Source organism: Acomys russatus, chromosome 6 (genome assembly GCF_903995435.1).
Source record: "Acomys russatus chromosome 6, mAcoRus1.1, whole genome shotgun sequence".
Classification (NCBI taxonomy): domain Eukaryota; kingdom Metazoa; phylum Chordata; class Mammalia; order Rodentia; family Muridae; genus Acomys; species Acomys russatus.
In genome coordinates this window covers 48,435,750-48,461,265 of record NC_067142.1, presented here as the reverse complement: position 1 = coordinate 48,461,265, position 25,516 = coordinate 48,435,750, and the positions used below count along the sequence as shown (strand labels likewise).

The window sequence follows — 25,516 nt, the reverse complement described above, 5'->3', positions numbered from 1 at the left end:
CAAAGACGCAATATTGTCATTGCTTTTACCTATTCATAGAAATACTTTCATGCACCAGAAAAACAAATATAATCTTTAGATCAACTAATTTTATGTTTTATTCTAAGGAAATAATTGAGCTGGGCGTGGCACACACCTTTAATCCTAGCACTTGGGAGGCAGAGGCAGGCGAATCTGTGAATTCGAAGCCAGCCTGGTCTACAAAGTGAGTACAGGACAGCCCGGGTGACACAGAGACACCCCATCTCAACAAACAAACAAACAAACAAACAAGGAAATAATTGAAAGTAAAAACTAACCTCAAAGAAATTTACTGGAGTACACAATTATAAACCACTCCCAATAAATTATAATGAATTACTTGTACACAGAAAACTGTATATGAAAAACACAGAACACAAATTTTTATGATTATGACTGTAAGAAAAAGCCTACAAAAGACTTCAATGACCAGGATCACACAGTACAGCTAAGAATGAACTTTCAGATTTCCTCTAATGGATTTGTTACAGTTTGAGCACTCCTAATTAAATATCTTAGATGCTCTGAAATCACACACCAGTGTCCCTGAGGACAAGGACACTCCCATCCCACATCTTGCTTCATAGGCCTGGCTAGGTGGCAAACACAATGTGTCCTCCTCTTAGTAACAAAGGATGGCTGTCTGACTCCTGACCCTTAGGATTCTAGAATCTGTTAGTGGGTAACAGTCCACATAAGTGATGTAGATGGAGGGCTTGGCTGCCTTTTGGGGAGTGTAAGCAGAGCGGGAGAGGGAGCAGGTGCCTGAGGAGCTAGAAAGGAGGCGGCTGCAGAAGACTCAGAGATCAGACAGCACCAGGTGAAGAGCACTGTGAGGACCGTCAGCTATGGCAACTGCAGGTCATGTCCAGCTTTATGTCTCACTCTTGGGCTGAGTGAGAATCATCCTTTCCATAGAGTAAACAACTTCCCTTCTTAAAACAACAAGTAAATTATTACCTCCTGCAGCCAAATGGTTTCTATGCTAATTGTTTTTCTTTCTTTCTTTCCTATTTTTTCGGGAGGTGGGGGGCTTGAGACAGGGTTTCTCTGTGTAATAGAGCCCTGGCTATTCTGGACTTGCTTTGCAGACTAGGCTGGCCTCGAACTCACAGACATGCACCACCATGCACGCTTCAGAGAACAAAAATACATCACCTTATTCTTACTCCACAGAACCCAGTGTAGGATTCTGTACCAGTAGCTACTAAAGAAAATGTCTGACCTGACAGCCTTTATATATCATAGAACATTATGAAGACCCTGCCCAGAAACCAGGATAATCTCACACATACTTTAAATCAGTTTTTAAGTCTTGGTAAGTAAGAAATGCTCAAAACCAAAGTGACACTAAGCTACTAAGTTTTCAATAGGAGTAGCCTCGCTGTGAGAGTAGCCAAAGATAAACAGAATGACTTCTGGGCTGGAAAATGGTTCAGTAAGTACAGCGCCTACCAGACAAGAATGAGGACCCAAATTTGGATCCCTAGTGTCTGCATAAAAGCTGCTGATGCACAGTTAGCACAGGAGGTAGGGAGTTAGGGGAACAAGCAGACCTTCACAGCTCACTCTCCAGTCAGTCTAGCCGATCCATGAGTTCTGTGCTCAGTGAAGACTCGGTTTCAAAAAATAAGGTGGTGGAACACTGGGAAGACACTAACATTGACCTCTGACCTCCACACACATGTGCACATGAATGTGTATACACACACAAACCTGTACACATACATACTTAAAAGAAAAGGATTTAAGTCAGGAGTCTAACTGGCCACACTCTGCAACTCCAAGCACTCAGGGGACAACATGGATCAGTATGACATAAGTTGGAGCTGCTCCACACCCAGTATTTTGCCAAATGTGGGTTTAAATTATTAGCACAGTGTCTCCTGAAGCTTTTTAACTAATAAATATATTCACTTAAACCAATATTTTAGTACCTATATAGAAAAACAAAGAAAATAGTAAATATTTTTTGCTGAAATAAATCCTAATATTTAAGTGTTCATATCTTGGTTTTCATGATGTTAGAATAAAAAACAGGACCACTGAGCTACAACCCCAGCCACTTAAATGTCTTATGCATTCTCAGTGAAGAAAAACTGCAAAATGGGCTTTTCTGATCATTTCACAACTGATGTGGAGTCCAGTCTTTCAGTTCTTTCTAAACGCAAATGCCTTTTTACCTTAAACACAGAAGATTCTATATTTCTGCTGTCATGAAACCATGGCTTGTTAGGAGAAAAATAAAAGGGGGCCTGGAGAATAGCAAAACTCACAGGTAGAACTACATGGGTAAAATGAGCTAAAGCTGGTATTTTGTAATTTAAGGGAAAAAATCCATTGGGATAAAATGTTCTAGCAACTGGTGCTTATGTGTTCTTCAGTATTATGTAACTCAATCTTTTCAGAAGGAAAAGATAACAAATAAGTAAATCTAGGCCAACGTTGCACTGCCATTCTGTGGCAGAGCCACTAACTGCACCCATATATCTGTGACTCCCAAAGCTGTCTGCCACCTGTGGAGGGACAGTCTCTAAGGGCTGCCCACTGCAGGCAGCTGGGTCTAATTCTTACCTGGAGATATTAGGTCTCAAGGGCAGATTCTTTTCCAGAGTATGGGACATTTTCACAACACTCTGACTCTACCCTCATACCTTCCCCAAATATTTTCACTGATATCAAATAGAGAAACCAGGATTGGGATTTTCAAGAAAGCTAATAAATTTATAGAAATGATCACGCCATCAAATCATTTATCCTTTATGTTGTTAAAATACAAATAACCCGATAACCCCTTGACAGCATTTTAAGGGGAAAAAGGCCCCCAATCACCTCTCCTAGTCACGACACTGACCCAGAGGCTACTCACCGATGACGATGCCACCAATGGCTCCAGCGTTCTGGATGTTGCGTGCCTTCTCTGCAAACATGCACTGTCCTCGTTGTATCAAGGCAATTTTCCCCATCACTGCCTCAGGGTTAGTGAGCTCTGAACAACCATTATATGGTTTACTGCTTGCAACAAATCCTCTCGTCTGTCAGAAACAAAAGCAACCTAAATCTTTTATCTTCTTCAATTATAACCTAGACACTTAACTTTAGACTTTAAGGGAAGAAAATTATAATTATCTCTCTGTGTCTCTCTCTCTCACTCGTGTGTACATGTGTGTGCATGTGCAGAAGCTACAGATTAAGCAATCTCATCTATGGTCAAGAGTCATTCGCTTTATCTTTTGATATTGGGTTCGTCACAGAACTTTGGGGAATCACAGATTAGGCTGGGCTGGCTGGCCAGGAATCCTCAGGGATCCTCGTGTCTTTCCTCCCCAGTGCTGGGATTAAAAGAGTACCATAACTGGCTTCTCTGTGGGTGCTTGGGGCTGAACTCGAGTCCTCAAGAGTGCACAGCAAGCCCTCTAAAGACTCAGCCGTCTTTAACTAAAATGCAGGAGGCCGAATGCTTAGGAGATGTTTTGTTTTGTTGTACTGGGGACGGAAGCCAGGTCTCACACAGTTGAGTATGTGTTTCTACCACTGAAATGTACACCGAAGCCCCAGCTTCTAAACATAAAGCTCCTAAGTTAGAGGCAAATCAATCACACACTTACTACTCCATAAGCTGATACTGGTGTGTACATACCTCTTTGTGTTTAGACAGATCCAGCCCAAACTGAGCTGGCCCAGCAGTTAAGACTACCCTGCCAAAAAACGGGTGGGAGATGATTTGTACGGCTCGCGGAGGCAGCTGCTGCTCTTTCTGTTGCTGACTGGACAGCTCAATCATCTCCTGCATGAACCGCAGCCCATCTTCAGCATCAATCGAGCTAGCAGCCTATGAAGGAAACACCCAGTTTAGCTTAGTTTTCCTCCCATAAACTTTCCCATCTTTTTGACTTCCTAAATAACAGACTTCTGCATGGAATTTCTCTCCTTTTAATTTAGATCCCTGCTAAATATTTGCGATCTAACTTGCTCTCAATACACCACTCTCAGGAACTAAATTTTCTGAAAACAATTATCTGTAACTTTTTCCAGCGTCTCTTTTCCACTATATAAACCACCTTTGATGGAGACTTGAAGCTGTACTTGTGTCAAATGCTCCAGTACCCTTTAGCTTGTTTACCTCCACTGGCTTCCCCTTTGAAGGGGGGCAAAAAAGCTTCTTGCTTGACCCTCATCTTTCCTCTTTGAAACTCTGAACAAGCAGATTCAGTAAGATTCCAAACATGCACTGAGCACCTCTTCTGCCCCCATGGAAGCTGAAGTAGTGTTCAAGTTCGTGTCTAGAGGAGAAAGACATGCAAAGCTAGCTCGCTACAAGACTACCGTGGAAGGCACAGGTACTGATTCTGCACGTGGATAACTGAGGTCGGAGTCTCAACCAAGAAGCTGAAGACTATCCATCACAGGAAAAAGAAAAATGCACCTGAAGCACTTTGCAAAACAAGGCAGGGGGTTGATGTAGGGAGCTGGGGGACAGAAAGACACTGAGAGTTCAATCGCACTCTGAAATTTCTAGCACTGGAAAAGGCGCAGAGAATGACAAGTTTATTGACATGGAGGACAGAGAAGAGAGCTGAGGTGAGGACAGGAAGCAACAGAGAAAGGCACAGTTCAAGTGAGGGCGGATAAAGGCTGGGAGGTAGACACGTGTGGCATAGATACACACACACACACACACACACACACACACACACACACACACACACACACACTCGTGCATTAAAGCTGGGTTTGGGATTAAAGTTCGGAATGAGTGCTATATGCATGTGCCCAAGAAGGCATCTGTTAAAGCTAGTAGCCGAAGCAGAAGACTGCTGGAGAAGAGAACAGAGAGGAAAGAGTGTCACTTAGAGTCTTGGACCATCCTACACTACTGAGTGGGTGTGGCAGGGAAGCAAGACTGAAAGAACTACGCTGCTGGAACACCCTGGGAGCCAAAAAGAGACAAGTGTTTTAAGAAGGGGAAGATTAAGAGTTACAGCAAAGCTAAATTGTATTAGTGATTAGGAGACCATCAAGTAAAAGCATTAGAGAGGCCACACTCCCAACTAGGGCCCATGGACCACAGGAATACTCTTAAGTGGAAGATGGGAATGGCAGAAAAATAGGCAAAGACTGGAGGGAAAGGTAACACTGTGGGAAAACTGAATTTGAGAGTAAACACACATTGTCTGAGTGTGGTTCTAGCTTATAATTATTCAGAATACTGTGTTGTTCAGAATCAATTTGCTAATAAGGTAAATAACTTAAAGGGTTCATGTTATAAAAACTTTTAAAACCAGTAAAACTTTATCTAAGGTGGCTGGAGAGACAGCGCGGTGATCACGAGCATGAAGACCTGGGTTCAATTCCCAGCACCTACAAGACAGCTCACAATTGTCTGTGATGCCAGTTCCAAGGGGCCTGACAGCCTTACACCAATGCACAGACAATAAAATAAAACTAATTATTGAAAAAAATTTATCCAAAAGGTATGTCATCTTTTTCATGTACATAAAAGCTTCATTGCTGTGATGAATGAAATACCTAGATTCAGGGTTTTTTGTTTTTTTTTAAACTGCAATAATGTGAAATATTATTATATAAATATTAAAATCAACCACTAACTCAAAATAAAACAATGAAAAGATGATGAACTGAGAAAGAAAATTTAATTTATGTCCTATCTTTGACTATATTGATATAAACAAATTATCCCAACCTATGGAATTAGCATCTTTCCAAAAGACCTGTGTGTATGTTTACTCTGAAAGTTCACACCACAAATGCCATCACCCTATCCAAGCTATAGCACAAGAGACAGTACCTAGCCCATACAGCAATGTCTTACTTGGATTGCATGTTGGACCAGCTGGACTCGCCCATCTTTGAGGTGAATCAAACTCACCCCCATCTTCTTCAGGATTTCTAAATGTTCAGGGTTAGTGGCCATAAAATCTCTGGCTCTCAGAGGAGGTTGAGCTCCACTTCTCAAACTCTCCTCTCTGCTAGAAGGAATCAAAGGTAAGGCTTACAACTACATATCACAAGCAGTGACATATAAAAACCAAGTGACAATAATCTTAGTAGATATTTGCAAAACTGCTCATTTTATAACTGGTGACGCTGCACTAATTTATTTTCCTACGCATAATTCTTATTTTTAACAAACTGTAACTTTCATGTGTGTGAGCATGTGTGTGTGTGTGTGTGTTTCCAGTAAACTAGATTGTGTCTGCTGTCTTTTTCTATAAACTTTTCTCATATTTTTTTGTTTTAATTTTAAAATTTTTTCTGTGTATGGGTATTTTGTCTGCATGTATGTGGTCTGTGCACCTTGTGCATGAGGTGCCCTTTGAAGCCAGAAGAGGGTATCACATCCCCTGGGACTGAAGTTACAGATAGCTGTGCGCTGGCAGGTAGGTGCGGGAAATTGAACCTGGGTCTTCAGAAAGGGCAGCCAGTGTTCCTAACTGCCGAACCACCTTGCCATCCTTCACAGCATCTTAAAAGCAAAACAATACTTTCATCAGTGGATAATAATACCTATTTCATTCTTTTAGCTCCCTTGTAGTCGATGGCTTTTCTAATATTAATGCTAAAAGAATTTCTAAAAAGAATGTAACACAAGCAAAGCATACAAAAACTGTCTCTCCACTATGCAGAAACTACAAGCAAATGGAGAAAAGAATTTTCTTATACATATAAGACATAAGGAAATAGTCGATGAGTCTCGTGTCTAAAAATGAGCTAGAGAAATTAAAAAACTGTTATATCCTACCTGCTATTAAACAAAAATACATAAAAATTCACATAATAATTTTTATTCAATAAAAACTACACACCCCAGTATCTCCGGCCTAGGTGAAAGTCTTTTTGACTATTGTCATAGATCCTTAAGCACAGTTCCTTATTGGGAATTAACCGGGTATTAACAAATAGAAAACAATATATCTTACACTCTGATGATGCCTCTCGGACAGCTCTTATCCACCACATTTTTCAAGGGTTCACGGATGCTCTGAGCATACAATGGATCATTAGGAAAAAGAATCTGGGTGTTTGGACAAGTCCAATCAAAATTACTATCATCCAGTTCTGTGTATTCTGAGGTCTAGAACATAAAAATATTATGTAACCAATAATAATAGTGTTACTTAGCATTATGGGTAAAAAACAAGTATTTTTTATAAAACATAAGCAATGCCCCAAAAGAAAATGAGACAACAGTGCAAGCACTTCCCTCCTCCATGCACAGAGTAACTGAAATCTAACTATGGGTTAGTGCATACTTAACAAACTAAAGCAAATATACAGAAGGGAAAAGGTGAGGGAGGCAGTGAATTTAGAACTCACTGTGTTCTTCTTCGAGAGGCGTCGATTTGTGGTAGAGAGCCAGAGAGGCAACAGATGAGCTTCTGTCGTGAAGATGTAGTCTTCTATGTCGAAAATAACGTCTTCTTTGTCAGCAAACAACAGGTAGAGGTATTTAAACATTTCAGCCAGGAAGAAAGAATCCATTCTAAATCCAAAGTCACAAATAAATATTTAAAAATCCAAATATCAATTATAGAGTCAGTATAATTCAAACAGCCAAAGAACTATAGAGTGTTTCAATCCTCCACTGTCAAAATGACCTGAACTCAAGTATAATGCAATGGCACAGAAGACCACAGGCGCTGCCTCCACACAGGCCACTAACCCTATCAGAAATCCACAGGAGGCTCCTGACTGACAGGCTTCCTATTATGGCGAATACAGCACACAGCAGTCTGGAGGAAGCGTGCTGATGGATGCGTGCCACAGAAGACTCTTAATGTCACGGTAACACACGGATAAAGTATGGCACTTAGATGACATTTGTTATGTAGGCATTTAAGTAATAAAGAAGGCTTTAAAGGTGAAGGAATCATTTATAAAAAGGCTCCTTGAAAATGAATACAAAGCCATATGACTGTAGGCACAGCTTTGTAAATTCTTATTTTCTAGAACTGTAAGCTTTTATCTATCTGTTTATTCACATAATTGAGGGGAGAAAGGGTGGGGGAAGAGTGCACATGCCTTTACAAATGGTTTAATGTTAAAACATCTTAAAGAGAAATTTAAATAAGATGGCATGTCAGGAAAAGAGTAAATAGGGAGTAGAAAGAATTGTCACATCAAATTTAAGTAAATTTACTCCCTCCCACGACAAGGCACCTACGGCTCTGATGACACTAAATGCCTGCAGTTTACTTACAGGTTGTATCGTTGGCTCTCAATAGATGCCTACTAAACTGAATGCAAGTTGAAAGGGCATTACTAAAGAACTGGGCTTTGAAGATGAAGATCTTCCACTAAGGAGGTCTCTGGCTATTGGGACATTACCTAAAGTCTGTGGCTTCTGCTTCCTGTTCCTCAAAAAGAACAAAGAACAAAATAGCAGATTTAGGCATGAGAGTGAAACCACAGCCCGACTTTTCCTGTATCTGAACGAGTGTGTGGGTATACATGTGGGGTCAGAGGCTGACGACACAAGGTGTCTTCTATCACTCCCCACACATGTGGGGTCAGAGGCTGACACAGGGTGTCTTCTATCACTCCCCACACTATTTTTGAAACAAAGTCTTCCACTGCACCTGGGACTAGTCAGGTGGTAAGACGGGGTGGCCCGTGAGTTCTGGGTGTCTGGCTTCTGGCCCTGCAACTCTGGGCTTACAGACACACATGGCCATGCCTGGCCTGTTCCGTGGTGCTGGGGATCACACACGGATCCTCGCACTGTGCAGCAAGCACTTTATCCACTGAGCCATCTCCTGGATATAATACTTTAAAACTCTGTGGCCCATTTTATATATAAATCTTGTTAGAAAAACACTGTCCTGCTAGTCTGCAGCTCACTTATCGTAATTCAGCTTTCCTGATGGGTAGACTATGAGTAACAACACTGGTCCTGAACAAATCTGTGAACTGATTATAACACATGCTCTGGAAACATCTAGAAAAGAGTAAGACATAGACAGAACAGTCATCTATAAGGTCCAGATGATCTAGTTGTATTTAAAGCCAGAAGCATATGCACAAATGCAAATGCAAAGGGATTACTACCTATGTCTCAAATGACCACCAAATAGCTCAGGGTTATTTTAGGCCTTTCTTTTCTTTTTTTTGTGGGAGGATTGGGGGGGGGCGGGAAGGAAGGGTGTCATTTGAATTTTTAGTAATCACATATTCACATGTTACTAGGAAAATACAAATATTTTCCTTTCGAAAAATTTGTGTCTCTGTGTAGAGTGTGTGTTGTATGGGAACACTTGTGACTTACAGAATAATGTCAATCGATCTGCAGGGAGTACACACCTCAAACAAACAGCCTGTCAATAAAAGTTCCCAAGTGCCATGTAGGGAGGGGAGACTGGTCACAATCCTAACCCAAAATTCTTCTTCATTATTTGGATGGAAATTAATTGTATTTTTCTAAGCTGCAAGATACTAAAAAGTGGCAGTTTAGCCAAGACTCCTGAGAAAGGAACAAAAATGAAAATTCCCTAAGATAAATATGAAATTCTAAATTTATGCTTTAAAAAAATAAATCAGCCTGTCGTGGTGGCGCAAGCCTGTAATCCCAGTACTCAGGGGGACAGAGGCAGGCGGATCTTTATGAGTTCAAGGCTAGCCTGGTCTAGGCCAAGGCAGAAAATATATTTATTAGCAGCCTGAGACTCGCTGGGATTAGTCACAAATTTAAAGTAAACTGAATAAAATATAGCTAATGAAATAAAAACAAAACGCAAGGGCAGCTCTTCATCTTTAAAATGTGGATTAGGATGAATGTATATACACTGGCTGCACGTTAAGCATATGCACTGCTTAAAAGAGCACCTGGAGTGCAGGGACCAGTGCTTGCCTTCCTCCTGCTGTTACTTATATGTCCACTTGCAAATGCCTCGCCTCTCCTCCTCAGCTACAGTCAAGGGAGCCCCAAGCCCATTAACTATCTCAGAAACATTCGAGAGGGACCAAGGGCCAATGCTGTGGGATTGTGAGTACTGTCCTTCTCATCACTTCAGCCCCTTTGCCTAAGATGAGTTTTCACTTTGTCTTCTAACTCTGGCTTCTCTGTCAGGACTCAGAGTTCTCCAGAAACATTTCAGTGACATCACATGCCCCCTTGCATCTCATGCCCTTTCCGAATGTTTGCAGCACATTTGGAAAGTGTGCTTATACGTGCTTGTCTGCACTGACTCAAAGGCTCAAAGTCTTTATAAACCTAATTTGTAAAGCGAGTATAATACTGGCACATAATGTGGTCTCAGGAGTAGTTAGGAAATGGACATTTGCTAGCCGCATGGCCACTCAGATATATGAAGACTATGTAAGTGATGCTGAGACAGCGGGCATGTTAGTGATGAGCACTGATCAATGTGTGCCCTCATCACTTGAGGACCTTAAGGGCCACAATGAAACAGACACCAGCACTGGTCTCCCTACCGGGGACGGACTCAAAGCCCACGATAATGTTGTTGAATAACTCTTAACTGAATACAGAACAATCCAGCTCTTTTTGATCATTTCTCTTACATAATATTTAAGGAACCATTACAGCATAGGAGACAGCGTTTTAGTTGTGCCTAGTAACAGGGTTTGATACTTAATACTCACATATCTACTTAAAAGTCATCTGAGTACCTACTACAAAACAGGCATTATGACAAAAAAACAAAAAGCCATGACTTTTCAAATGATTGTAAATGAGTGGATCCAAGAGTTTAAAAACACACAACAAAGCACATGACCTGAAGTTTGATCCTCGGAGGCTCTAACACTCAGCTCCCTGAGCCCTCAAGTGGCCGTATGTTGCACTGTATGTTGCACTGTGTCCCTGGCTCAGAAAAGGGGACCAGTGCTTGTTTACCTGTCCTCATGACTCCCGGTGCGAACATCCTTCATGGCAGCAAATCCGCAAGGCACTCGAGCATACTTATTCAAATTCTCAATGAGTGTTTTCCCTACTTCAAGGTAGTAAGGGTCTCCTGTAGCCTACAAAAAAGGAGAATATATGTATATATAGACAGATTACACGCCGCCATACACCTGTTCATTCATCCAGTAACTGCTGTGTGCCCACTAGACCAGGCCTCATGCCGGGCCCTAGCACACGTGCTGCACAGGCAGAGGTTTGGAAGTACGCCTCAGATGTGTCTTACAGAATTTCAGACAATTGGAACTGTGAACCTCGGCCTCTAAGGTACACGTCTCAATGCTCAAAGAGTTCCCTGGCTGAAGGGAGGAGATGTGCCTTAGGATGCAGATCCACAATATAACATTTCCCTTTAAAAAAAACAGAAGTTGGGTGTGGTGTTGTTTGTTTGAGTTTCCTTGTTTGCTCATGTCACCCTTCTTTATAGCAGAAGTGTTCACAGTGCTCAGAAGGGGCTCATTTATACCATACTTGGGATCTCAATTTCCCATGTCTGCTGTTGGGAGCCAAGCCTCTACCCCAGGTCTTCAGAACTATATCTGAAAAGGCTTTATGTCAACATCAAATCTAATCTCTTCTGTAGTTTTATGGACTAAATTAATGCAAATCATGATATATCAATCATTATAACTAAATACTAGTTTTTATTATAAAGGAGCAAGAGAGACAACAAAAAGTAGGGGAGAGCCAGAAGTGTTAAGTCAGCTTACTTTATATAAGAAGTAGGTGCTTTCTGCAAACTCTGGCCTTAAAGGATGCTGAGCCCAATGGACCCTGAAGTCTGTAGTAAATGCCTGTACAGAACAACATATAAGCAAGCTTAAACATGTTACTGAAAAACACAGAATAAAAAGCAATATGTACAAAAGTAAAAGGAATTCATATACAAGTCATGGGACATTTTCATCCATAAAATACTGACTATTGTTACTAAAATACTACTGCTTAAGCAAGTGTAATGAGCTATTGTTACTGTGTGAACATATTCACGTATGTATGTGTTCATATACGTTCTTGTGGAAGTCAACCCTGTCCTTGGTGCATTCCATCCTGTTTCCTGAGATGGCCTCACTGGCCTGGGGCTGGCCAAGGAGGTTGGGCTGGCTGAGCAGTGACTCCCCAGCTCTGGAGTGACAGACACATTTCCCTGGGCTCTAGGACTGAGCTCAGGTCTCCAAGCATGTCACCAACTGAACCATTTCCCCAGCCCTACATTAGCTTTTAAATAGCCAACTGGGCCAACAGTGAACTCAGAAACCCTCAGTAATGACATTTAATAATGACAAGAAATACAGCTACGCTATGAGTAACTGAGTTTTCCTTTGCCTCTTTCCTATTCCCTCTGAAGTAGTGCTTCTCTGGTGTTCTGAATTCCTTTTAACATCGTTAATTGACAAAACTGTTTATGGTACACTCTGCTCTGTTTTCATATACCTACACTCAGTAAGATTTAGTTAAAGCAAGTCAACTGACACTTAATGTCTCTTCTGTTTTCTTCTGTATATTTTTATTGTATGTACTTTCAAGCACGTATTTTTATTGTAGCTTTTTTATGAATGTCAAATCCTTTGTGAAATGAATAAAGGAATTACTTAAAATTAAAATTAGTCCATTCAAAACTTACTCAATAACAGCCAACAGTGTTCTTCTTAAAATGTTCATTTTATTTTGTGTGAATGGTATTTTGCCTATATCTATGTATGTGCTGAATCCCCTGGGACTAGAGTTACAGGATATATATACACACACACACACACACACACATACATACACACACACACATATATTGTGTGTGTGTGTATGTGTGTGTAGTAGTAGTAGTAGAATTTCAGTCATTATTTGCTTACCTCTGGTAGAAAATTGTGTTTTTTAATCACCTGGTATAACATTTCATGAGTTTCAATAGCAGGTCTAATATCACCCTTTAAAACCTAGAAGTTAACAACAAAATCACTTAGTAAACCATGAATTAATTTCATCTATAACCATTACATTACAAGGTTAATACTACCTTGAAATTATAACTTCATCATTTGATTTTAGAGATAACAAATGCACTTAATTAAAATAATTTTATTCTAATATTAAGAAAATGGGTTTGGGGCCGGGCGTGGTGGTGCATGCCTTTAATCCCAGCACTTGGGAGGTGGAGGCAGGTGATTTCTGTGAGTTTGAGGCCACACTGGTCTATAAAGTGAATCCAGGGCAGCCAAGGCTACATAGAGAAACCCCATCTTGAAAACAAAAACAACAAACAAAAAAAAGAAAGAAAGAAAAAGTGTCTTTACCTGCAAACCTGGAAAAAAGGCAAGCAGAGCGTCCATCCAGGTCCTAGCGTTCAGCATTGGCTTGTGGATGTGCACATCAAGCAGGAGAGGTGGCTGACTAATATATCTCATTATGGCATCGTAATGCTGGAAGACCATAACAACATGTGCACTAAAGTAGATGTAAACACATATCTAACACAGTAAATAAATTCAGAATATACATATAAGTTCCCTATATGTCAACTGATTATGTAAATATGGAAGAAATTATATATACTATATACTTTTTCATTCAGATGCAGAAGTATGGGTATAGCTCAACAGGAGGATATTTGTCTAGCATGTGCAAGGTTTCAAACCTAAGACACGTAGACATGCCGTATAAGAGCATACACACCTCTATACGAAGGCATTTGTCTTGTCTTATTGTATCTTATTTCGCAGTGTTTTGTTGTTGTCTCTTGGAGGCCTGCTCCTTTCTTATCTGGTGAGAGGGGAGGTGGAGCGGAGCTGGGAGGATAGAGGGAGGGGAAACTGTGGTCGGGATGTATTGTGTTAGAGTAGACTCTATCTTGAGTTAAAAATGGTTGTATCCTCCTAACTCTTATTTGAAGGGTCTTACATCTTATTGAAAATAATATTTAATGGCTTAGAATGCTGCTTAACATCTGTATTAAGATTCTCTAGGGGAACAGAACCAATGGAATCCATATGTAATTGTAATAGGGGATTTATTAGATTGTGTCACATGATCAGAGTCCCAATGATAAAAACGTTACTTGAAATTTCATCACATTTAATTTTCTATTAAAGGAGGTTTTAACGTAAAAAAAAAAAAAAGGACATACACACATATGCGCACACACACACATACACAGAGAGAGAGAGAGAGAGAGACAGATAGACAGACAGATAGAGATCGATCATAGTTCATACAAATAGCTACTAAGATGGTGAACTGATTAAAAGAAAACGAGGCTGGGTGCAATGGTATGTGCCCACAATGCCAGCACTGGGAGGCTGAGGGACAAGAGTTTACAGGTATCCTAGGGCACATACAAGATCCTGTATCTTTGGAAGGCAGAATATTAAAGACTACAATTAATACGAAGCTTCCTAGGGCTGGGCAGGCTGATCAGTTGATAAAGTGCTTGCTGCACAAGTCTGAGAACCTGAGTTCGGTCACCCAGCATCCAAGTAAAAAAGCAGCAGCGCTCTCTGACCCCAGTGGCTCAGCAGGTAGACGGGAAGGTCCCTAGGGCTTGCTGGTCCAGCCAGTCTAGCCAAATCCCTCTAGGTTTGGTGAAGAGATTCTGCCTCACTAAGGTAAGGCATACATACACCAATTGAAGACGAATCAACATCAGCTCTGGCCTCCACATACATGCACACACACATGAGCATATATGAACACACATACAGAGCAAAAGCAGGGTAAGGTCTTCTGAGAGAAGCAGATCTAACCATCTCTATCTGCTGTGTGATCAGCTCATGGTTAGGATGCCTGTGTGGACCAGTGATGGTCTCTGGTCCCCTTGGGACAAAAGCACAGCTTCCACCTTTACAGAGTTTAGTTTTCCTCCGTTATCTAGGACATGCGGTCCCTTCTTGGCTAACCCAATATTACAGTACTCACTACTACCAAAACTAATGCACACGATCACTGTTAACTGCTCTCATGGTCTGCTATCTCTGCCTTTTCTGTTCTTGAAACACCTTTTCCTCTTTTTAAACTGCTTCTCCTATATACACCTCAGCTTTGAAAAACAGGACAAACTGGTATTAATGAAGCAACAAAAATAAGTTACTGTCCTAATTCATCTCTAAAAAGAAAAAATCTTACTATTAGCAAATAATATATTTTAGAGTTTTTAAGTATTCAAAAATTTACTAGGACTTAATTTTTTTATTTATTTTTACTTTATATGTATGTGTGAGTGCCTACATGCAAATTTGTGTGCCATATGCATGCCTGGTGCCTGAAAAGGCCAGAAGACAGCATCGGATTGCCTGGAACTGAAGTTAAGGGGATTGTGAGCCTCCACACGGGTGTCGGGAACTGAACCAAAGTCCTCTGCCAAAATAGCAAGTGCTGTTAAGCACTGAGCCATTTCTCCAGCCCCAATTCAACAGGACTAATCTTTTGCTAGATTACCTGGTATTTAACCACTATTATTGACAATGTGTCATATGTTTAGCTAGGTTCTAATCATAGTGTAAATAAAACTCTAAATAAAGGCAACCAGAGATGCTTACAAAATCAGCATACAACCCAAACAGGATGAAACCATGAGCTCTCTCCTACTTTTCACTACACTATCAGAACATATCACATATGAAGTACAGGTGGACTGACGGGTGGCAGAAAAAAGGAAACTGTTTAAACAAATATCATGACACAGCTGCTAAGTTTGCTACATTAACCTTAGCTTGCTTCAATTACAAAAGCAACCAGGATGAGGCTAGCTATCTCCTTTCCCAGAGTTTCTGTGTGTGCTTCTTGAGGTCCAGCCTCGAGACCCCACATTTCAACGAGTATGACCTACTCCAACCTTGCTTGTCTGGTATGTGCAGAGATGAGGCCAACTTTCCAACACTTCAAATAGAATCGGAACCCAAAGGAGAAAGGCAGCTGTCACTCATTCCAGTAACTGCCCTCTTTGTTCAAACAAAATTAGGTAAAACTCAAATCTACCTATTGTGTCACACACTGCCAGATTTAGAAACTTTCTGATAAAAGATAAGAAGGAAACTATTTTTTGGATGTATTTCACTCACACATTGCCTTGTCCAACGTCATCAGAGAGCGCCGACAAGACACTACACCACATTTAAAGACACAGTGCTTAAAACGTCAAAAGTTGTTAAGTTTTCATCAAACGTGGACTCAAACAGAATTAGCTACAGAATTAATAGAAAAATAAATCAACTTACTGTATTAAATCTTTCCAGAAAACTGTCATCTCCAAGCAAGACATAGGCTTTCAACAGATACTCATAATAAGAGTCGATCCCCGCTCCAACTCCACTATCTACAGGGAATACACACAAACACAAATGTGGTCCTTTATTGACATGTCTCGGCCTCACAGAGCACACAGGAGGGCACTAGTACAGCAGAATAAAGTCAATGCTAACATGAAGCTCTCCAATGTAAAAACTGCACCTCTCTAGAAACACAGCTCAGTAGATCTGCTACACAGAGAGTAGCTCCCGAGAGGATAATAGTTTGTTTTTAAAAATTGCTATATAAAATTGGTTACAATTTTTCTTATTTAGGAAAAGAGATACCAGCATGTCTAAGATATATAAAGGATAAGATAACAGTGATTTAGCCAACACAAATTGAAAAAGTACAATCTCTAAAAAACCAAAGAAATAGAAACCAAATTTTAGTAATTAAAAGTATTTTAAGTTTAAAAGACCCCCAAAAATGCTAAAAGGAAAGAAAACTTATACCTAAAAATGTAAAACACTTTTTTTACCACATATTAGAGCATAGAAATAAGAACAATACTACATTTAACAGGATGTTTGAAAACAAAAGAACTGTATTTTAGAAACTTGATGGAAAGTAACTTAAGCCGAGAATTACAGGCCGCTAAGCCACCACTCCAATATTAAAACAATGAACTGTTAGGGAAATGAAGCTCCGGTGCCCAGGGAACACTACTGCACACAGTTTGGTAGGACACACAGTCACCTCTGCTATCTGAACAACATTGGCTTCAGGACTCCTGGGGATGCCAGAATCCAAAGACGCTCAAGTGCCATTTAAATGGTGTAAACTGTCACCGCCTCCCATGCTTTGAGCCATCTCCAAATTCATGTTAACACAAAGTACAATGTACAAGCTATATACATGCTTATTATGCTGTATTGTTTAGAGACAATCTATATATGTTTAGAATAGATGCAACTTTTCTTCCCTAAATATTCTCCATGTGTAGGTGATTGAATACTGGAAGCAGAACCCATACACTCAGGGATTAACTAATTAAGAGACAAACCATATATTTTAAGTGATATGCAAAGTACAAGTAAGTAAACACCTCAAATGAAGCTTGCTATTATGCACATAGTGAGGGAGGGAGTAAAAGAGGGGAGAGACAGAAAAAGAAAACAAGCCCCCCCCCAAAATGGAGACACCATGTAGACGGTTGATATAACAGAAAGGGTTGGGAAGGAGGAGGCACAGGGATAAGAGAGCACATTTAGTGTTTGTCTTTAGAGACAAAGATACCAATCAGAAACCAAAGGATGAAAAAAATCTAGAAAAGATGCAACATATTGAAATAACGTAAAAGTAACATAAGCCTACATGTATTCAAAATATCAACAGATTAACCCGGGAAAATGGTAGAATCCATCTCGTTCTGTGCAAATCCTATAAACACACATTTACAGCATAAGCACCTGCAAGGCGTGAAAGAAGGATGGAGAAAGGTGCATCTGGTCAACACTGAGAGATACAGTGGAGATAGCGACTTAGAGACAGGGGGCTGGAAACCAGGACCACTACATAGTGACAAGGAGATCAACTAAGAAGAGACAGCAACTTAAAAAGAATGTACCCATCGTACCGAATGAGACATAAAGCAAAAGAGGAATGATGGGAAAACCAATGTTGGAAATCATCTACTTTACTTCTTGACAGGTTAAGCAAACAAAAAAATCAGTTGACTCTATACATTATGATAATTGAGTAGAAATGTAAACTAGCCCAACCACTATGAAACTCAGTATGGATTTTAAAATTTTTAAAATTCCATTCTTCTTACCAGAAGAAAACATCTTTCCCTTAATGTGCCTCCAATACCACTGTAACATTTCCCTCTCTGAAGACATAACCCTAAAATCATTTAGGGGACAGAGACAGCCCATCTTCACCATGAAAACCCAGAGGTCCAGTTTCAAAGCTGTTCACCAGAAGGGATGAGCGCCTGGGCTGGACTTCCAGTCCCACCCACATGTCTACAAGACAGGGGTGCTCACTTAGAAAGAAATAAGAAGTCAGAGCTCCCTTCAGACACTTCCTGGCTGGATCTGGAATTGCTGCTTTTGGGTTTCCTGGACTGAGTTGCCTGTGCACAGTCTCTTCCCTTAAGAGTTAATCCAGACCTGCTCAGTGGCTTTAACCCTTTAACACCAGCACTCAGGAGGCAGAGCAGATGGATCTCTCTGAGTTCAGGGCCAGCCTGGCCTACCAAGTGAGTCCAGAACAGCCAAGGCTGCACAAAGAATCCCTGTCTAAAAAAAAAAAAAAGAAAGAAAGAAAGAAAGAAAGAAAGAAAGAAAGAAAAGAAAAGAAAAAAAAGAAAAAGAAAAAGAAAAAGAAAAAGAAAAAAGTTAATCCAGTTGGGTTGGTCAGTCACCTGAGGAAGGAGAGGTAGGCTTGCCTTAAGCCGTACTAAAGGGATGGGAGGAATAATTATCCTTTTAATGAGACAATGTGCCCTTCCTAGAATTCCTTCTGCCTGTACAGTCACTTACTGCACCACAGCTTTATAAATGTACCTGCTTTTCTGAGTTCCTCTTCTTCTATCTCTTTTCAGCATGCTTTCCCTAACACCTTGGGCTTCATTCTTTCTCTAAAGCTCCCCTCCTCACCATGTGGCTGCTGCTGACCTTCATGCTGGATTAACTCAAATGGCACAGCCTTTTCTCTTTCCCTTCAAAATCTTCCTCCGTAATTAACTGTGTGGCAGTTTGAATAAGAATGACAGAATCTCATTGGCTCCTGTATTTGAATGCTTAGTCATTAGTACTATTTTCAAAAGATAAGGAGGTTGTGGCCTTGTTAAGAGTAGGTGTGGCCTTCTTGTGTCAGGAGGGGTAGGCCTTAACATTTCAAAAGCCCAAGCCAGACCCATCGTGTCTCTCTTCTGCTGCCTGTGGCTCAGGATATAGAACCCTTATCTATTTCTTCAGCACTAGGTCTGCTTGGGTGCCTCCATGTTCCCCAACTAAATGCCTTCTTTCACAAGCAGTACCTTGGCCATAGTTTCTCTCCACAGCGATAGAGCACTAAGACATGCTGCTTAGAAAGTAAGAATCATATGTTTTCTATCACATGTAGAAATTAGGTGTGTGCAGAGTGGAAGAGCACCCTGCAAGTAAAAGGGAGACTATCAGGGGTAGAGAAGGAGGAAGAGGGAGAAAGGGTAAGAGAGAGAAACAGGCGGAGTGAATAAGATACTGCACATGCGTGTGAAAATGTCATAATGAAGCCCATTACTTTTGCAATTAATATGAACTAATAAACCAAAAATATTAACAGAGAAAACTGGCATGTACAGAACTCTACAAATAACAATAGGAAATATTCTTTTTTAAATCTGCAAGAAACATTTATAAAAACTGTCCATGTTTTAGGCCAAAAAAGAACACTTCAATAATTTGCATAATAGGAACCACCATACATATGCTATATAGACCACTGAATCACAAATATAATTGAAAAAAATTGTAAAGTCAAAACAATCAACTTCAGATAGTCAAACAAACACCAATTTTAGTAACAAAATTTTGAAATATTACTATTATGTTAAGGAGATGTTCTTAAAACAAAATAGGGTTAATCAGAAAAAAACTGATGAATGTGACATAAATTAAAGAACCTAAAGAGAAAGCAGGAGCCATAAACTGGAAGAGAATACACAGAATATACACAACTCACGAATACACACAAACTCATCTCCTAAAGCGGAGAACATTAATTTACACTATTATCTAAAACGTCTACTCCTATATAGTCAAAAGAAACTTATGCATGGGCAAGGAGTAACCTCAAAACATTACTAATACCAATGATCACATTAAGAAAATCTTTGAAAACAACTTGAATGTCCATAAATCAGTTTATTATTGTTATGTCACCCTGCAGTAAGGATGAGTCTTAGTAATGTATTGTTAAGTGAAAAAGTCTCAAAGGAACATACAATGGGTTATACTTTGTATATACACAACAATATATACTGTTATTGTTTATACTTTGTACGTTGTATATACAATGTATATACACAATAACAACAACAAATACTCTTTTTAGGGATAGCTGGATACGAAAATGTTTCAATGTAAGAATTATGTCGTCTTCACCTGGGAGGGGCAGCGTTATAAAGTTGGGAGGAGCATCAAGGATCACAGACACCAGGGCTATGTCCAAGGTCACTGCCGTGGGTGCTGCTTCACGGTGCTTCTTACTGAAAGGGACTAATTAAGTGGGTTGTGCCTGAACCAACGGTCATGTCATACATCAGGAATTACAATGAATTCAAGGTGGTTATAATTACTATTTTTAAACACACAGTAGATTAAAGATGAGTTAAGAACCTAAAAAAAGTTAAGAAAAACTGCAGAATTGTGAAATTCTCTCAGAAACCATTTAAGAAACTTAGAAAAACTTGAATAATACTAAATATAAACATTATATTTATTTTAGTTGTCAGATTAGTGATTACAGATTTTAATTATTTAAATGCAGGTAATTATTTTTGTAGACACAAACAAAGATAACCCTAGGTGTATCAGCCACCCGAGGGCAGGTCACAAATGCTCATAGGCAGTTAAAGAAATAATGGACTACACAGTTTTTTGGTGTGCTTTTATTTTGTTATTTTTTTTTTTCTTTTTGAGTGGTGGTGTATTTGTTTTCTAGGTTTTGTTATGGTATTGGGTTTGAGGGTTTTGTTTTGTTTTGAGAAAGAACTTACAGTTGGGTGAGCAGGGAGGAGGAGAGGGTCTGGAAGAACCCGAGGGGAGGCGGAGGATACGATAAAAACGTCTAAATTTAAAAATTATTTTAAATAACAAAAAATATAATTAAGAAGAAAACACAAACAGAGAAGAAAATTATCATTCATGCCCAGCAGTGCAGAGATACATATTATAAATGTATGCGCGGCATAGGAATAATGAGGGCGTATTTGTGTGTGGGTGTGCACTTCCACACTGCTTCCTGCCCACCCGTCTTTGGGTTCCAGAAGAGTAATAATGCAGGTCCTGCCAGCTCTTGCCATAGCCTACTTATGTAGCATTGCTGTGCCAGCAGTCATCTACAGACTTCAGGAGGGATTTATGAAACACCTGCCACTTTCGCAGCCCCCAGGAGCTCTCCATGCATGACACCCTGGCCACAATCCTGCAACCACCACCATCACTGGCAAAGCTGTCATCCCTCTCTCTCTCCTGCTTCCAGAATGAGCTGCCATGGTGGAGTGATGTGCTTTAATGGTTTGCAGGACTTCAGAGAAAATACTCTGCACTTCTCATAGTTGTTTCTATCTCTACAGGATTTGGAGCAGAGTCTAACGGAAGCCTAGCAGGGAACCACAGGGTTCTTTCTGTTTCCTGGACCAAGCCACTCCCACTAGGTAGACTTCTTACTCATGGCTTCTGGGATAGGGGTTCATCCCACAAACTTGTGCAAAGAATCTGAAACCACTGCTGCAAATACAAGATGAAGGACACTTTCAGAGAAAAACAAAATCACAACACTGAATATAAATAAAATTACTGGCACATTGCCTGAGACACAGCAAACATTAACGTACTCAGAAAGCTGACATATACTCAAATTATTTTAAATATTTCTCTTTAAAGTATTATAGTTTGCATATTTTATATACATTTTATTAATTATTCTTTAAAAAATCATCTGAATAAGGTAACTCAGATTCAAATACATCAAATACAAATATGGTATGTGTCACTTATATGTGGATGTTAGCTGCTAAGTCTTCCATAGAGGTTAGGTATGGAGTAAGGGATTAGTTGGAAAATTGGATCACCCTAGAACGGGGAAATAGTGTAAAGAGTTACAGATGAAAGGATGAAGGGGGGGGCAGTGAGGGGGAGATTATCAGTGACTCTTCACAGTAAGTGCACACTGTACACATGCCAGGACTGCCCGCAGACCTCCAAGGTAAGCCAGCTAACCTTCACAGGAACTCTGAAGCAACACTAAAGCCTCATCTCACAGCAGTCAATACACACAAACACAGTGACATTGTTTGCCCAAGATCTCACAGCTTAAATATCCAACAATATGACTCCAGAGTCTATGCACCAGTGTCTTTCCAGAGGTAGAAAGCACACACAAATACACAGAGGGATGAGAGAGACCATGATAACGTATCAAATAGCCTCTAAACCATGAGGTGAGGTGGAGTATTCTGACTCCTCAGTCATCAAGGAAATCAGTTCCTGTGTCTGTATCTCCCTGCACTGTTAACGCCATCCACACTAAGGCATAGAACAAAGGCAGGCTTGCATACCTTTGCGCACCCAGTCTCCAGTATGAATATTGATAGTCACGCCTACTAAATTGCTACTTCGCTGTCTTTTCTCCCAGAGAAAATCAAGAGCTTTTCTTGCATATTCCTGTAATTAAAAAACAAAAGCATATTTGAAGAACTTTGCTTTTGGCAAAGAGGGGAAAATCCATAAATCAAAGGGCCACAGAACCTTTTAAGAATTAAGCAAAATTCTTAAGACAACCTCTTATAAATTTCCCTCAGCTCTTGCCTTGGTGCTTTTTCAGCTACTCCCGATTAAATGAGCTCTCCTGGAGAATGCCACTTACTCTTGTGGCATGAGCCACACCCCACATGGATTATTATACTAACTGCTGACAGAGTTACATGCACTTGTTAATTCTCAGCACCTCAGCGCAAGGTGGAAATCTCCTAAGGTATCCACCCATTCTCATGCAGCAAACTTGAAGAAGATTCACAGTTGGTATGCTGCCTTTGAAAGTCATTTCAGATATTGTTTTTTAAGTAACACATAATTTTTAAAAAATATATTTTATTAATTTATTCATATTACATCTTAATTGTTATCCCATCCCTTGTATCCTCCCATTCCTCCCTCCCTCCCATTTTCCCCTTGTGACACATAATTTTTGTAGTGGAAAATTAGCAAATCAACCAGGCTACTGAGGACTATTTGTATATTAATGTATACACACACACACACACACACACACACACACACACACACACACACACACAAAATTTATAACAATTTCTTTCTTTTATTTATATTCACTAGATATTAAATTGAAATTATTCCATATAAAATTTTTAGCTTTGGATAAAAAGATGTTACAAGTGGAATAGCAAAGGATAGCTATTGCTAAAATTCTAAATTAATTTTAGGGCATGAATTTATTTAGCATTTTAAGAAAAAAATCATTAAACCTAATTTGTTACTTTGTAGGTTTGGCAAAATCACTTACATTTCTTGATGCAAATGATACACAGTAATTATACTTCAACAAAGTGGATCACCACTGTAATTAAGTGGTGAATTTTCAAATCTGGAAAGTTTGATACTGATTATATTTCCCTATCCCTATTTTACAGCTTTAAAAAAGTAGGCACAGTAAAATTATGGGTTTAACCAATGTTTAAAATTGAATTACAGGGCACTAATACAAGAACTCTGTTATGTTTGAATATTGGTCTCCATATGTTAGGGTCAGCAAACTTTTTCTGACAACGGTCAAATGGAAAATGGTTTGGGCATTGTGGGTCATACTGTCACTGGTCACAATTTCTCAACTTGTGACTATAAGAGAGGGAGACAAAATTAAGCCATTGAGCATAGATGTGATTTCACATAAACTTTAGGGAGGAGGAACCTATAGCTCAAAACCCTGTTAAGAGCATTGCTCTGTCAAAGGACATTACAAGACTTTTTAAAAATCATGATTTTTGAACAGATTTACTTAGAAAAACAAAACAAGCTAATGGAAAGAGTAAAGACACGAGCTTTAAATCCAACTGCACTTGTTCACCCACAGGCTGCAGAGTTCTCTTACTGAGATATATGGGGTGATATAAGGCTGAAAAATGGATAATATTTCCTTTGAAATAAACAAATTTAAACATTAGACTCTTGATCAAGGCTTGTACACAACACTTTACTATTAAATGATTTGTGCAGGTTTCAGAAATAGAACCAGCCATTTGGAAGTCTAACAAATAAAACACAGAATCAAGGACATCTGTGCTACCAAGGAGCCATCAACTTTCATGATGTAGTTAAACAAACTTCTAAGAAGGAAGCTAAAGTTTCCCTTTATGGTCTGTATTTAATAGAGATGCTTCACAATGACTTCCATGCCTGTAACACTAAACTCTGATTAAAAATACATTAAAGTAACAGTAATCCTACAGTGAAGAATCCTAATCCTTAGCCAAAGGAAACAAATACAAAGTTAGCTCTTCCCAAACCCCAGGACATCAAAGGCCATGAAAAGCAGACCTCAAATATTGTTGCTCCTGTGAATCGACTCAAAGCGGCAAACTCAAGGATCAAGGTCCCCGCACAGGCTGTACAGGTGTCTGTCTCAGTTCCCGTCCGCGCTTCTGGTTTTCTGATGCCAAACTTTAAATTAATCTAAACACAATGGAAATGTTAGCATGAGCAAGTACCAAGAGACAAATGAGCTCGTGCTCTCTCACTGTGAACCAGGGCTTATCATCAGACTATGAAAACAACTCATGAAGTGAATGAACAGTGAGTAAACCCAAGGATCGCTGAGGCTCTCCAGTGACCATCTAGGAAAATATATTCTGAGCAGACAGAGTTTATGGGGTAAGGACGTTCTCCCTTATTTTCTTTCTTGATGATGTAATACTGCAACATCATTATAACAATACAACCATTAAAAGAATACAGGGTAGGATCAGCCCCAGGAGAAATTAAGCTTAATTGAGAATTTATGAAACCAGTACAATGTTAAATACCTCACAGGGAAAAATCTGATTGTTACAGTCTATATTTAGAAGAGATTAATTTTTATAGGTTTTGATAATTAATTCATTCTTTGACAATTTCTACATGTATACAATACATTCTGATCACCCTCCTCACTCCTCCCCTCTGGTCCTCCTTCCTCCCCCCATAAAGTCCTCCTCCCACTAGCACACTTTCTTTAATTACATTTATTATTTATTGTGTGTGGAGGAGGTACAGCATGCCAATTATGCATGTGTCGATCACAAGACAACATGGGAAGTCAGTTCTCTCTCTCTCCTACTAAGTGGGCCTGAGGCTCGAACTCAGGTCGTCGAGCTTGATGGCAGGAGCCTTTATTCACCAGGCGCTATCATTTTTATTTTTTTTCCTGTGACTCACTGAGTTTAGCCGGGGCTGCCCACATGGATATGAGGCTATCCTCTGGAGCATGGGAACTCACCAGTGGCTACATCACTGAGGACAGTCACTCCCTACCTCCAGTGTCCTGATCAATACTTAATATCTATTATGA

The 25,516-nt window shown here is 39.8% G+C and overlaps 1 protein-coding gene across 5 annotated transcripts in view; it reads right to left on the bottom strand.

The window, feature by feature from the left end:
- Edem3 (ER degradation enhancing alpha-mannosidase like protein 3) overlaps window positions 1-25,516 on the bottom strand; it is a 59,155-nt gene that overhangs the window by 7,809 nt on the left and 25,830 nt on the right. For 2 of the 5 annotated variants that reach the window (XM_051147562.1, XM_051147566.1), the window contains exons 7-18: window positions 24,508-24,642; window positions 22,512-22,617; window positions 16,168-16,265; window positions 13,252-13,377; window positions 12,811-12,894; window positions 11,674-11,757; window positions 10,898-11,022; window positions 7,360-7,525; window positions 6,963-7,117; window positions 5,855-6,011; window positions 3,662-3,853; window positions 2,891-3,056 (exon numbers count right to left, since the gene is read on the bottom strand). In XM_051147562.1, coding sequence (XP_051003519.1) covers window positions 2,891-3,056; window positions 3,662-3,853; window positions 5,855-6,011; window positions 6,963-7,117; window positions 7,360-7,525; window positions 10,898-11,022; window positions 11,674-11,757; window positions 12,811-12,894; window positions 13,252-13,377; window positions 16,168-16,265; window positions 22,512-22,617; window positions 24,508-24,642 — 1,594 coding nt within the window. The remainder of the gene's footprint in view (window positions 1-2,890; window positions 3,057-3,661; window positions 3,854-5,854; window positions 6,012-6,962; window positions 7,118-7,359; window positions 7,526-10,897; window positions 11,023-11,673; window positions 11,758-12,810; window positions 12,895-13,251; window positions 13,378-16,167; window positions 16,266-22,511; window positions 22,618-24,507; window positions 24,643-25,516) is intronic. The other 3 variants (XM_051147564.1, XM_051147563.1, XM_051147565.1) reach the window with 3 other exon arrangements.